Source organism: Cucurbita moschata, unplaced genomic scaffold (genome assembly GCF_002738365.1).
Source record: "Cucurbita moschata cultivar Rifu unplaced genomic scaffold, Cmos_1.0 Cmo_Scf00006, whole genome shotgun sequence".
NCBI lineage: Eukaryota > Viridiplantae > Streptophyta > Magnoliopsida > Cucurbitales > Cucurbitaceae > Cucurbita > Cucurbita moschata.
The window spans coordinates 2,605,361-2,619,793 of record NW_019268522.1 but is presented as its reverse complement, the minus strand read 5'-3'; the positions used below and the strand labels follow the sequence as shown (position 1 = coordinate 2,619,793).

Sequence of the window (14,433 nt, the reverse complement as noted above, 5' to 3'; positions counted from 1 at the left end):
TTTTTTTTTTTTTTTTTTTTTTCTATGTAGGAGAACAGGAGGGAATACAAAAAAAAATGATAATAATAAAATAAAATAACCCTACCTATATAAAAGGACTCCAATCGAAGAGAACAATACTAAGATCATAATTACGAAAAAGATTAGAGAGCACACTCACAAGGAGGCATTAAACTTACTCACCTCTTCACCCAATCTTTTAACCTCTCTAAACATTCTATCGTTTCCAAATACCTCATACTGTACAGAAACTTGCTTGACACAACACTTTCCTTTCGTCCTAGAAGGAGGATTTAAAAGCACCTCCATCACCATCAATTTTTCATCTCTATTGTGCACATCACAAACCTTGAATACTCTCACAACAAATGGTCAAGGCTCCCCTCATACCTCCAACAAAGAATGCACCATTCTGAGTGCAACACATAGGAAGAATACCTCTTGATGCAATTGAAAGTATTCACACCATCTTGAAACACTTACCACACAAAAACTTCAACCTTTTTTGGAATTATAACTGTCCAATGCAGAAGAAACCAAGACAACAGGAGAAGGAAAAGGGTTGGACAAGACGTGAAAAAGGAATGGCACGAGAAAGCTCCTAAAAGTATTGGGGTCCATATTCTATTATCCCTTTTCCTAGGTATCGCAAACTAGAGATGTAGAAGAGAAATGAGACCCACCACATCATTCGCCCCACAGTCAGACATCGAACACCAGAATTCTAAGGAAATAAAAGAGGAAGAACTAGAGAAAGCACCACCAAGGCCACCAAATGCAGCATCATATTTGAACAATGACAGAGACGCAAACATAACACGCATGATGGCTTATCACCCACCCAATGATCCTCCCGTAACTTTTTTTTGGCCATCCCCAACCAAACAACTGATAAACTGAACGAAAGAATGAATTCCATTTTAATTGCAGCCAAACCAACAACGAACAATCTCAAGTAAATGGAATGACAAATTGGCCCTTGTTTCTATGCTTTTTTAACAAGAAACGAAACTTTCCATTGATGAGATAAAAAAGAGTCTAATGCTAGAGAAGAGATAGAAAACTCACGAGGGAGAAAAGGCTAAAATCAGAAAGCAAAGCAAGAGAGAGAATAAATTTACAGAAAAACTTCCCAATTCTCCCGATACTATGATCAAACATGTTTGCAATTTAACAAATTTAGGTATTAAAATATTAGTTTGATGTTAAACACGCTCAACAGGAAAGACAAAACCATACCAATAACTGAGCACTCTCAATCTCAAGTTCATCAAGCACACCTTCCCACTCTTCTACCAAAATATTCATTTCATTTGCAACCGCAGTTTCAAGCTGTAAGACAAGAAAGCACATTATTGACGGTAAATACAACAGAATTCAAAAAGACCGAGACAAGGCAACAACTAACATCATCACCATTAAGAGTCAATGCCAATTCTTCTCGAACTTCGTTCTCCACTTTGGAAAGAGACTCCTTTTCAAGTGCTTCTTGAGCCTCTGCGGCCTAACATGAACATAAGGTAGATATTTCTTGCTAGAAAACTGATAAATATATATTAAAAAGAAAGCTCATGCAAAAGAGGCCAAAACCGATGGGTTTCATTTTTATTTTTATTTTTATACGAAGAAACCAACTTTCATTGAGAATGAATAAAGGAATACGCAAGTACAACTTTTTTTAAAATCTAGAATAAAAGGAGCCAAGAACAAAAAACTCTAAAGCTAATAAACTACAAAATTACGGTTAGGAAAAAGTCCACCAGTTCAAAAGAAGTTTACTAAACAGAGATCAAATTGTATCATAATTTGTGACCTTTTACACATCCTTATATACATAGGTCGATATTGTCACTGAATTTCCCCACGATCTTGACTGGAGCCAAATTGACCAACAGCAAGCGACCTCCCTCAAGTTCGCTTTCACCAAAGAAGAGGTAGGCAAGGCGACACAGTTCCTAGACTCCGACAAAACCCCATGATCGGATGGTATTACCTCAGAACTTTTAAAAATATGTTGGAACATTTTGAGAGCCGAGATTATGAGTGTTTCGAGCTTTTTTTCACAATGGAATTATCAATGGTAACCTAAATGAAACATACAACTGTTTGATCTCAAAGAAAATGGATGTCTGCTCTATCACCGACTTTCAGCTCATAAGTCTTGCAACCGTACTATACAAAATCATAGCAAGGGTGCTATCAAAGCGTCTTACAAAAGTCCTCCCTTTCACGACTACTAGGCAGCAAATAGCTTTTGTAGAGGGATTGTAGATCCTTGATGCATCCCTCATGACAAAGGAACATATAAATGAATAGAAACAAACAAACAAACAAAAAGGCGTAGTTGTCAACTTGACTTGGAAAAAGCCTTCGACGAGTTCCAACATCTCTCTATCATAACAAACTATTTTGGAATCCACGTACTCTCTCAATTGGTCTCTATCTCTTGCTATCACAATCTCACTTCTTTCCATCTCTCTACTTTTATATTTTATAACCCCCTCCCATTTTTTTCATGGAATCTTCTTTCCTAATTTCTTTCTTTTTGTATTGAATGATACGATCTCATATTCATGGATATATGTGTTAAAAATAATGTTATATGGCTTAGTTTAAAATTTGTTAAAGTTTCCATTCTTTTTCAAAAAATAGCCCTCAAACATCGATATTTCTATCAACATCTCCGAAATTCAAAACCTCGGCAATACTTTTGGACACTGATGTCTAACTCCTTGAACTCCACTTCTGCAGAAAATCTCAACTACACATTGAGAGAAATACAATGGTATGTGACACAATCTAGAGTACTTTCACCATGGTTGTAATGTAAGTTTGTTAGTAAGGAGTCTATCAGAATAGAAGCTAAATACCAATACTACGATCACAAAACATTAAGAAGAAAGTCCTTGAAGCTAAGAGAATAATATGTCACCTTACTCTCAACTTCCAAGAACTCAGCCATCAAATCCTCTATCTCTTGCTCTGTCAAAGGTTCCTGCTCAATGAACAAAAACAAAAACAAACACAAACAACGAACTTACCATACTTAAGATCATAGAAGTCAGTAGAATTGAAACAGATATTAATACCTAAGTATCAACTGACTAGCAAGATACATAGCAACAAGTGAACTCGAAACTTCCCAAACACAAATGAAAATTTAAATGTCGCTTGCCTCGAGATGCAATTGCTCGTCCTGCCCAGATGTAGATGGCCCATCATCTTCAGAGTCATCGATAAAAGAATCGGTAGACACACTGCCTACATCTTCAACGTCTTCGTGCTTTTCCGTCATCTCAAAATCAAATCAAAACCAAAAAATTCATAAGTTCAAAGAAGGTGACCTATAAAACCAAGCTTGACGGCAGTAGTTGATTGCAAAAATGATGCTTCCAAACTCCTGGAAACGGATTGCAGAGCGAACTATCCCCTTTGTTGATTCAATCTCAGTTGCTCAGTTTGAGAGTGGAATTCGAAGCAACTTCGGTTGAAATCAAGCCCCTTCTGCTCTCGACACTTCAAAGACTTGATATTCAGACCATCGTGGTTGGGAGTTCAAACGTCGTAGACCATCCAGAGGTTTTCGGGTCGACGCTCGGATGGCTAAATTATTTTTTAAATAATAATATAAATATTTTTATATATTTCAATAATATCTTTAAATATTTTTAAAATTAACATTAATAATTTTTTTTATTAAAAAAAAAATTACCGTCAATATATAGATAAAAACCATCTATTAACGGAGCTCGTAAATTATCTCTAAAACTTTTTTAAAATTTACGAGTATTTTTTAGAGTGATATTAACGAAGGGTATTTTTTAATTCTTAAAAATAAATAAATAATTATCTATTTTAGGTGTTTTTTTTATATTTAATAACAAAGATACCAAAATTGAGAAATTTAAAACGTTTTAGAGATTAAGAGTATATATGTCAATTAAAATATTTTTTTAAACTTAGTTTTGTTAATATTTTTAATTAAAAAATTAATATTAGTCTTAACGTTAACGCTGTGTTTCAAAAATATTTATAATTTTAAAAGTAAGATTAATGTTTAAATTTTAAAAATAATAACGGTTACTATTGCTAGATACGCTCTTGTCTTCTTCTATAATTTATCAGTTTATTGATCTTCCTTGATTTCTCCAAATGTTTTAACGATATTAAATGTTAGTGGTTGAATTTTATACTTTAACGTAAAGTTTTGAGTTCCATTTTGATTGCTTAGAAAAGTAACGTAAAAGTTGGACGAATGGGACGTCGATATGAATTGTTGTCAGAACGGTTATTTTGACTGTAAGATTACGTCAGATAAATAAACGTCAAAAACTAAATAAATGAACGTGAAAATTTAGGAATCAAATATATAAGTGCTTCGCATCCTTAGAACTAAAGTTCTAATTTAACGAGATAATGATTCTAACCCTAGATTTAGAATGGGTAACTAAAGGAACATAATTAAGACTAGGTTTTATAATTAAGATAATTTTTTGGGGAAATATATATATATATATATATATACCTTCACAATTTTCTCCCTTGTCCTTACGTTGCAGTAAGGTAGTAAGAGAAGGCGTTTCACTTGAGTAGCTCAATCGCCCCTTAGCCCGATGCTCATGACGTGCTACGGAACCTCCACCGTGTCAGGGGACCAAGTAGGGGCATTTCACTTGAGTAGCACAACTGCCCCTTAGCCTGATGCTCATGATGCGCTATGGAACCTCTACCGTGTTAGGGGACCAAGTAGGGCGTTTCACTTGAGTAGCTCAACCGCCCCTTAGCTCGATGCTCATGACGTGCTACGGAACCTCCACTGTGTCAGGGGACAAAGTAGGGCGTTTCACTTGAAAGCTCAACCGCCCCTTAGCCCGATACTTATGACGCGCTACAGAACCTTCACCGTGTCAGGGGACCAAGTAGGACACAACTAACAACATAGGAGCCAACTCAATGTTAGCGGCTTCATGCTGCACTAGAGTAATCCATGTGGAGGTACTTAAATTGGATCAGTGATTGATTTGTAGGTGTTAAGAATGAGAAACAGAGTTAGGACTGAAAGTCCGATATTCATTAATGTTCACAACATTTAAATAGGATAAAAGCTACCAACTAACTCATAAAACAGAAAATATACTACTCACCAAATCTTGAAAATAAGATAAAATATATCAAATTTGCTGAAAAAGAGAGCGAGTAAGTGACGAGCAACCCCGAGCGGGTAAGTGACGAGCAACCCCGAGCGAGTAAGTAACAGGCAACCTCGAGCGAGTAAGTAACGGGCAACCCCAAGCGAGTCAGTACCCCTTCTATTGACAAGAAGTCACCACAAGAGCAAGAGGGAGAATCAATTCTCATCATTTGATTTTATATATAGCATCATAATCCATCCAAATGTACAACATTACTACCATACAAAGCAAGCTTCCAAACCAATAAACCTACAAGATGGCATGGATCATCATCAAAATCAAGTATCACAAGAGCATCTAAGAAAGAAACCTTGTCCAAATGTCAAAAACAATGCCAGAATCTCGTGTTCGGGTTGACCCGGTAACTCGTTTCTCGGTAAAACCTATACACAATTTTCATTATAACTTCTCCCATTAGCAATCATGTCCGTTTCACTACTAAAAGGAGAAACGAGCAACCTCTTCATCGTCATCCTCGTCAATGACATCCTCCTCTTCGGTAAATCTATCGTAATCATCGTCATCTTCATCGACAATCTCTTCATCTTCGTTCTCGACCATCTTAGTTTTAGTCTTCTCGTCCTTCAAACCGGTGCTCAAAACCACGGTTTGTCCCCGGGAGCTCTCCATATCTTTCCTCAACTTCTCCATGTTTTCCCGTTTACGCTCTTCCTCTAATCGCTGCTTCTCGGCAATTCTCTTGTCGAGTTCTGCCCTGAAAATAAAAAAGCCAAAAGTAGCGTAAATATCGAACTGAAGCAAGTTTCGAACCGGCACGGCCGATGTCGAGTTATCATTACTTGTAGTTTTCCATGTACTCCTCAGCGCTAGACTCTATTGCTTTAAAGAAAGAATCCACTCCGGAACCGGAAACTGCAGAGACTCCAACAGATTTCAGGTTCTTGTAGAACTCATCCAGCACAAGGGAAAGACTTTGACTTAATGTGGAGGTGTAAGAACTATCCGAACTGACTGCAGCTTGAAATGCTTCAAAGTCTTCCATCCACTGCAAGCATAATTCCTTCTTTAACAGTCTAAAATTTCTAGAGCTTTGTAATATAATGATAATCTAAAAAGAGAAATACGAGCACAAAGCTGTAATAGCTCAAGCCCATCCCTAGTAGATATTGTTTGTTTTGGCCCGTTATGTATTGTTGTCAGCCTCATGGTTTTAAAACGCGTCTGCTAGAAAAAGGTTTCCACACCTTTGTAAGGAACGCTTCGTTCCCCTATCCAACCAACGTGGGATCTCACAATCCACTTCCCCTTGGGGCCCAACATCCTCGCTGGTACACCGTTTGGTGTCTAGCTTTGATACCATTCCTAACAGCTTTTAAGCCCCACCGCTAGCAGATATCTGCTTTGGCCCGTTACGTATCGTCGTCATTTTCACGGTTTTAAAACACGTTTGCTAGGAAGAGGTTTCCACACCCTTATAAAGAATGCTTCGTTCCCCCTCCAACCAATATGGGATCTCACAATCCACCTCCCCGTGGCCCAACGTCCTCGCTGGTACACCGTTTGGTGTCTAGCTCTGATACCATTCCTAACAGCTTTTAAGCCCCACCACTAGCAGATATTGTCTGCTTTGGCCCGTTATGTATCGCCATCATTCTCACGGTTTTAAAACACGTTTCCTAGGAAGAGGTTTCCACACCCTTATAAAGAATGCTTCGTTCCCCCCTCCAACCAATATGGGATCTCACAATCCACCTCCCCTTGGGGCCCAACGTCCTTGTTGGTACACCATTTGGTGCCAAGATCTGATTTCATTCATAATAGCTCAAGCCCACTACTAGCAAATATTGTACACTTTGACCCGTTACGTATCGTCGTCAACCTCACAATTTTAAAACGCGTATGCTAGGGAGAGGTTTCCACACCCTTATAAGAAATACTTTGTTCCCCTCTCCAACCATCATCATGGTTTTAAAACGTGTTTGCTAGGAAGAGGTTTCCACACCCTTATAAGGAATGCTTCGTGGCCCACTCAAACCAACGTGGGATCTAGCTAACTCCACACCACTAAGACTTATGGGAGACGTTGCTCACCCTGAAAGCAACCTTAATAACCACAATGTCAAAGGCTGAATCCTCGTATCACGTACATGGCTCACCCGACTAACCACAATAGTTTTGAGAGACTTCGCCTCTCCTAAACCAACCTTAATAAACATAGACAATGAGACGTTTAACTTATTATGTTTATAACGACTTAAACTCCGAACTTGAAGGGTAGGTCTATAACACGAGGGTCAACGATTAGGTGATCCGTTCTATTCTTACAAATAATCATTAAGAAAGGTTATAATTACTCCAACAAATTACCTCCAAAGCAAACTCATGTTTTGCCACATCGGTTTTATTGAAAACCAACACAACTGGTAACCTTGTCTTGTAGAGGATAGAACAGGCATAAAGCATGTTGCTCATGAAGGTCACGGGACTAGATGAACGAGGCGTGTCAACAACGTAAGCAATTACAGTGGGAAACGTTGAAGCAAAAGCCTCAGTAATGATGGCTCCAGATGCAGACCATGTGAATATCTCAATCTGACCAGGAGTATCAACAAGAACATAATCAAGCTGATCTGCTCGCTTTTCAATCACTCCAATTACCTGAGATCACACAACATTGGAAATATGTCATCAATCTCAACTCAATGCATATGATATGAACTTTAGGGCAGTAACACAACCCATGGTACAGATCCAGTTTAAGTAAGATCGTATAAGGATGCACATGATATGCGGAAAATATAGCATAAAAACAGAAGCAAGCTTTAATCCATGAACTTGTTTCATCTGTTAGAACAATTCATGAACTTAACAAAGCATTAAATCTTTCTTTTACTGTTCAGAAAACAAATAATGAAAAAAATATGAGACCCCGCTTCGGTTGGAGAGGAGAACGAAACATTCTTTATAAGGGTGTGGAAACCTCCCTAGCAGACACGTTTTAAAAACTTTAAGGGGAAGCCCGAAAGAAAAAACCCAAAAAGAACAATATCTATTAACGGTGAGCTTGGGCTGTTACAAATGGTATCAAAGTCAGACATCAGGCGGTGTGCCAGCGAGGATGGTGAGCCCCGAAGGGGGGTGGACACCAGGCGGTGTGGCAGCGAGGACGTTGGGTCATGAAGGAGGGTGGACATCGGGCGGTGTGCCAACGAGGACGCTGGGCCATGAAGGGGGGTGGATCGTGAGATCCCACATCGGTTAGAGAGAGGAATGAGTGCCAGCGAGAACGTTGGGCCCTAAAGGGGGTAGATTGTGAGATCCTACATCGATTGGAGAGAGGAACGAGTGCCAGCGAAAATGCTGGGCTCCAAAGGGGGGTGGATTCTGAGATCCCACATCGATTGGAGAGAGGAACGAGAGACAGCGAGGACGCTGGGTCCCGAACGGGGGTGGATTGTGAGATCTCACATCGGATGGGGAGGAGAACGAAGCATTCTTTATAAAAGTATGGAAACCTCTCCTTAACAGACGCGTTTTAAAAACCTTGAGGGTAAGCCCGAAAGGGAAAGCCCAAAGAGGACAGTATCTGCTAGTGGTACGCTTAGATTGTTACAAACAATTAACATCCTGAACACACAATAACCACCGAACAGATCATAGGAGGGGAGGGGAAACTGGCTATGCCTACCATGTTGATTGTTGTGATGGAAAAAAGATCATAATAGAAAGAGACCCATATGAAATTTCACCTCATCAAATTTTGTAGCAAACAAGTTAAGTGACGTCAAAATTCCTCCATTGGGCCCAAGATTAAATTGCTTCATCACTTCCTTGTAACGCACGGTATCTCTTATATCGATATTTGCACCATAAGGTAGTGTCATGACTGCTGGATCAAGGTTCATTACATAACCCCTGATATTTGATGCCTGTGTGTGACACACCAGACGATGAAGAAAGGTCGTCTTCCCACTTCCTGGAAAAAAAACAAAAAAAAAACTAAATTTTCACAACTATATAACGTTTCTTTAAGAAAACGAGCGTTCATTTAGGAAAATAAAACGAACACGGCTAGCAGAAGCCTGTAAAAGCCAAGAAAGAACACGAAAAAAATCTGCCAATTGGCACCAAGAAATCATAATTACAAAAAATCGAGACCAAACGCAGTACCCCACAAGACAAAACAGCTTGTATTCACCTGTTGAAGATCCTCCTATTCCTTTCCAATCCAAATCATCAGAAGACTAGCTTTGATAAATGACCAAATGCCAGGACATTCATAAGAATTCTTGGGTTACTTGGTAAACTTATTTTTGAAAATGGGGTTCCAAAACAACAATCCATCTAAAAACTCGTTTCTGAATCACAAGACAAACTAAGCCTCAACGTATGAGATCCCACATCGGTTGGGGAAGAGAAAAAAATATTTATAAAGGTGTGACAACCTCTTCCTAGCAGACGCGTTTTAAAAACCTTAAGAAGAAGCCCAAAAGAGAAAGCCCAAAGAGGAGAAATCTACTAGCTGTTGGCTTGGGCTGTTACAAATGGTATCAGAGCCGGACACCGGGTGATGTGCCAACGAGGAGGCTGAGCCACGAAGGAGAGTGGGTTGGGGGGTCCCACATCGATTGGAGAAAGGAACGAGTGCTAGCGAGGATGCTTGGCCCTAAAGGGGGGTGGATTATGAGATCCCACATCGGTTGGGGAGGAGAACGAAGCATTATTTATAAAGGTGAAGAAACCTCTCTCTAGCAGACGCATTTTAAAAAACTTGAAGGGAAGCCCGAAAAGGAAAACCCAAAGAAGATGATATCTACTAGCGGTGGGCTTGGGCTATTACACAATGTCCCGGAGATTCTTTTTTCGAAAGGAAGCATAATTTTTCATTGATGAAATGAAAAATAAAAAAATGAGTAGCAAGAGCTTACATGGAAAAACGACCAACAAAAACTAAATACATGAAACAAACAGGAAACCAACTAAAAGATCCAAAAGCGAGTAAACGAGCCGTCTTCCCCCACAATTAGATCTAAAGATCCTGCTATATATCTAGCAAAACAATCCAAAACAGCAATACCAAACTCATGATCATCTCAAGGACTCTGCAATAGGTAAAACTCTTCCGCTCCAAATATCAAATAAATCATTAAAACAACCAGCAACGTCTTGTAACCCAGCAAACTCAATAGTTGGGACAACAAACAAATCACAAGCTTAGGAAACACCACTTGTAAAACCGTCTTATTCAAACCGAGAACTTCATATAAACTTTAAACCAGCAATGAACCGATATTGCAGATCTTTTATGATGTCTGAATTACCAACTTGTCAAGATACCCTTTAAAAGTATTTGTTCAAGGAGATGTTTATTTAAAACACAAGAAACCATGAACCCAAATTATCTCAAATCTACCCATCCGTTACTGATGCACAAAACTTAACTTCCACGTGCGCCACTAAGTTGTTCCTCTTTACAATTGAAAATGATACAAGAACAAGAAGAAATAAACAAGCCTATGAAGAACAAAGACAATCAATTCCAAAGACAAAGATGTATAACTCACTAAAACTCTATTATCTATCTTGTATCCTTTTTCTGTTTCGTTCTAGCCTCAACCGTACAGAAGATATTGAAAAAAACTTAGAAGCGTGGAAAAGAAGATAAAAACCTAACATGATATCGAAACCAGGGCCTTAGATAGCCTAAGAAGTTTCCAAGAGATTTGACTGCTTTTATATTAACACGATCCTTATACTAAAGAGCCTCTAGTCCTAACGGAACCTCCCGATCCATTCAGAAAGGACGAAATATTTACTCTCTCATATTTCCTATGCCCGAGCTTCTAAGCTCCTTGGAAACGGTGACAAAACCCCACCTCACCAGGTAGAACCTCCTCGATTTGGTCCTAGAAAAAGTTCAACACCTAAATGGTCTTGGCCACACCATATGAGATTCGAAAAAAATGAAGGAACATGGGTAGGTAAACTCGAAAAACTAGCTAGCAGAAGCGTGTCCATCCCTCATGAAATAGGGGATTTATTAATTTTACTTTTGGGAAGTGACAAAAATCAGAAACCATGGGGTCTAAAAACCATAAATAAGTTCAAATATTTAAAATGCATCAAAACGCCAACAGTGACAAGAATTTTCATTGAAAATTACCTGCCATTCCTATGACAATGATAATAACTGGTTTTCGCCTGAAGTTCGTGGCTGAAGACCCTGCATGCCTAGATGATTCTTCAATATTTAAGTTCTTAATTGAATCAGCAAGCTCCTCTTTAGCTTTACCCTTATCCTTAATATCAAATACCAAAAAGACTACAAATCAAGAAAAGCTCTTGAGTTCTTAACAAATTATTGGAACAAGACAGTTGAAATGGACCGAATCACACAAACACACATAGAAAGTAAAACCCAACGTCGTTTTCAAAATCTTATAACCTAAAATGCACGGCTACTTTAGTTCGGCTAGCATGTCCATGTCCAACAAGGGTCAAACAATTGGACACTTTGACATTTGTGGGACACGTATAAGACACTCATTAACACTAAGTAGTACTAAGTCGATTATAGGTATAACATTTGTAAGGCACATATCGACCATTAAATATACTTAATAGACATAAATAACATTGAGAGAAAAATATATCAAATTCATATTCTTAAGCATTTAGATGCATAAGCTTACGGACTTTGAATTTCCTTCTTGTATAAAAATGATCGACATTTTAATAAATGTATCTTTGTCGTGTTTGTGTCTTGATTTTTAAAAAGTACGTGTCACAATGTCCGTGTCATGTCATATCCGTGTCTTGTATCTGTATCGATACTTCTTAACTCATAACTAGCCTCCAACTTTCTTATTGTACATATTTTTGAAGAAACAAGACAAAATAAGATTATAACTCAATATTTAGTTCTTAAACAAATCCACACTTTCCTTTTTTTCTTCACCCTTCTCCTAAATATTAAAAAAAAACACACAAATCAAGACAACCACTCAACAAATTATTGGAACATGGTTCAAAAATGATCCAAACACATACATAGAATAAAGAAAGTAAAACACAACGTTTACTTAATATCTTGAACCTAACAGAGTAAACAGAAAGGATTTACACATTCACAAGAGAAACAAGAAAAAAAAAATATAACTAAGGAAACTAGAGGTACTTGATATGCATTTAAATCATCAGATTCCATTGGCTTGCACCCAGCATCATCGTGTGGTTTGGTAACATCAGAATCGACCTCCATTTTCAGCTGAAACAACAAACAAAAGTTAATGAATCAAGGAAATAAGCCTCAAACTTGTTATTCCTTCCTCCTCCTAGTTGGTCGAGAACAGTGCGAGGATTGCACAACTCACACACTCACACTCAATCTAAATGAAGAACAAAAGAAAAATGATGCAAGGAGAAATATAAGTAGAGACACCGAGATGGAAAACTTTGCGGCGGCTAGGGGTTTATACATTTGATGAAATCAATAGTTACACGTAAGATAATCCATTTTAGAGAGAAAAGTGCAAGGATTGCACAACTCACACACTCAATCTAAATAAAGAACAAACAAAAAAGATGCAAGGAGAAATATAAGTAGAGACACCGAGATGGAAAACTTCACAATGACTAGGAGTTTATATATCGATGACTTCCGTATGCATAAGATAATCCATTTTAAGAACTACATACGAGAAGAGATTCTATCTAAGAAACTAAATATGAGAACAGATAAGATTCTATCTTAGAAACTACACTATAACTGGCTCCATAACCTAACGAACAGCCCTTAAAACGCCAGCATACATCTAGACGACCATGAATTTAATTCATAAACTCATCAAACCAACTCTAATCTGCAGAGGAAGTTCATCAGTCGATCAAAACAATTTCCTCCCTTCTTATTAGACAAAACCCAATTCCCTAAATTGACAGACACATGCAAGAAATCAAAAGGCAGAGGGTAGCACGCGGAAGTTCGAGAAGTCCCAATTCTTCCCAGGAATGATCACTTTTCCGTTGCTATTCAGCAATTGTTACTCAAAAATAAGCGAAAACAACTCATTTCTTGTCCTCGTTTGAGTTTTCAAGCGATCAAAAAAAGAAGGCATGGATGAAAATGGGAAAGTACCAGTAACAGAGAGTAGAAAATAAGTGCCAAAACGTTCGGAGGAAGGCTGCTGCGGCGGCGCTGAGCTGCTGAAAGGGAATGGAAGGAGTAGCCGGAGGGAAGAAAATGAGCGGGCAAGGGTTTCCTTCTTTTATTTATTATTCTATTAGGCAGAGTCAAAGTCGCTGAGTTATTTTGACTATGTGGAACGTTAGATAAGCAAATTCTTTGGAAATTGCTAGAACGGACCCAAAGGCTACGAATTTCTACATAAACGACACTTATTTTCTCAATTTCTTCAAAAATGGCCCAAATGGACATAAACACTTCCGTGTCACGCCACGTCGATGCCAACTCAGGTCGACCTGGCCTCCCTAACGAGCGTGAGACGCACAACAACGTACTTCTATGTTGAATTAGACGATACCCATGTTGAGGATTATTGGGAGTGAGTCCCACATTGGTTAATTTAGTGGAATATCATGAGTTTATAATTGAGGAATACTATCTCCATTGGTACGAGGTCTCTTTGAGAAGCTCAAAGCAAAACCATGAGAGCTTATGTTCAAAGTGAACAATATCATATCATTGTAGAGAGTCGTGATTCCTCCTAAATTTAACCATGTCAATAGAATCCTCAAATATCGAACAAAGAATTGTGAGCCTCGAAGGTGTAGTCAAAAGTGACTAAAAATGTCGAACAAATGGTGTACCTTGTTCGAGGGCTCCATAGAAAGGAGTCGAGCCTCGATTAAGGGAAGGCTATTTGAGAGTTTCATAAGCCTCAGGGGAGGCTTATAGTGTACTTTGTTCGATCGGAGGATTGTGGAAGATTATTAGCAAAGCCATGAGAACTTATGCTCACTCAAAGTGAACAATATCATATCATTGTGGAGAGTTGTGATTCCGAACAACCCTTATCTCAAATGTATGTTTGATGGGACTCTTACATGCTTTTTGTTACGTATGAGGAGGAGTACATAAATGAACTGATACCACATTCGAATGATACGGGGTGATTTCTCGAAAATTTTTCCTAATGATAATTTTACTTTTAGAATCGATGAATAAATAATGTGACCATGTCGCAAGAGAATATCAGGGCCATACAAGTGTTATGTCCACAGTCTGAATTAGTTTTATTTATTTATTTTTGTTAAAAAC

General features: G+C 38.3%; 2 protein-coding genes across 3 annotated transcripts in view; both read right to left on the bottom strand.

Annotated features, from left to right (window-relative positions):
* LOC111444063 (protein CHROMATIN REMODELING 20) overlaps positions 1–3,595 on the bottom strand; it is a 28,690-nt gene extending 25,095 nt beyond the window's left edge. Inside the window, exons 1-4 of one of the 2 annotated variants that reach the window (XM_023081989.1) lie at positions 3,176–3,595; positions 2,933–2,995; positions 1,409–1,504; positions 1,240–1,332 (exon numbers count right to left, since the gene is read on the bottom strand). In XM_023081989.1, coding sequence (XP_022937757.1) covers positions 1,240–1,332; positions 1,409–1,504; positions 2,933–2,995; positions 3,176–3,295 — 372 coding nt within the window. In that variant the 5' untranslated portion in view covers positions 3,296–3,595. Of the gene's footprint in view, positions 1–1,239; positions 1,333–1,408; positions 1,510–2,932; positions 2,996–3,175 lie in introns of those variants that run through there. The other variant, XM_023081990.1, reaches the window with a different exon arrangement.
* Positions 3,596–5,342: 1,747 nt separating this feature from the next.
* LOC111444163 (GPN-loop GTPase 1-like) lies at positions 5,343–13,432 on the bottom strand. The gene is made up of 7 exons (XM_023082147.1): positions 13,291–13,432; positions 12,331–12,420; positions 11,317–11,452; positions 8,903–9,129; positions 7,521–7,811; positions 5,993–6,198; positions 5,343–5,907 (listed from the first exon to the last, which is right to left on the bottom strand). The coding sequence occupies exons 2-7, from the start codon at positions 12,412–12,414 to the stop codon at positions 5,631–5,633; spliced, it is 1,221 nt and encodes a 406-aa protein (XP_022937915.1). The 5' UTR covers positions 12,415–12,420; positions 13,291–13,432; the 3' UTR covers positions 5,343–5,630.
* Between the last annotated feature and the right edge of the window lie 1,001 nt (positions 13,433–14,433).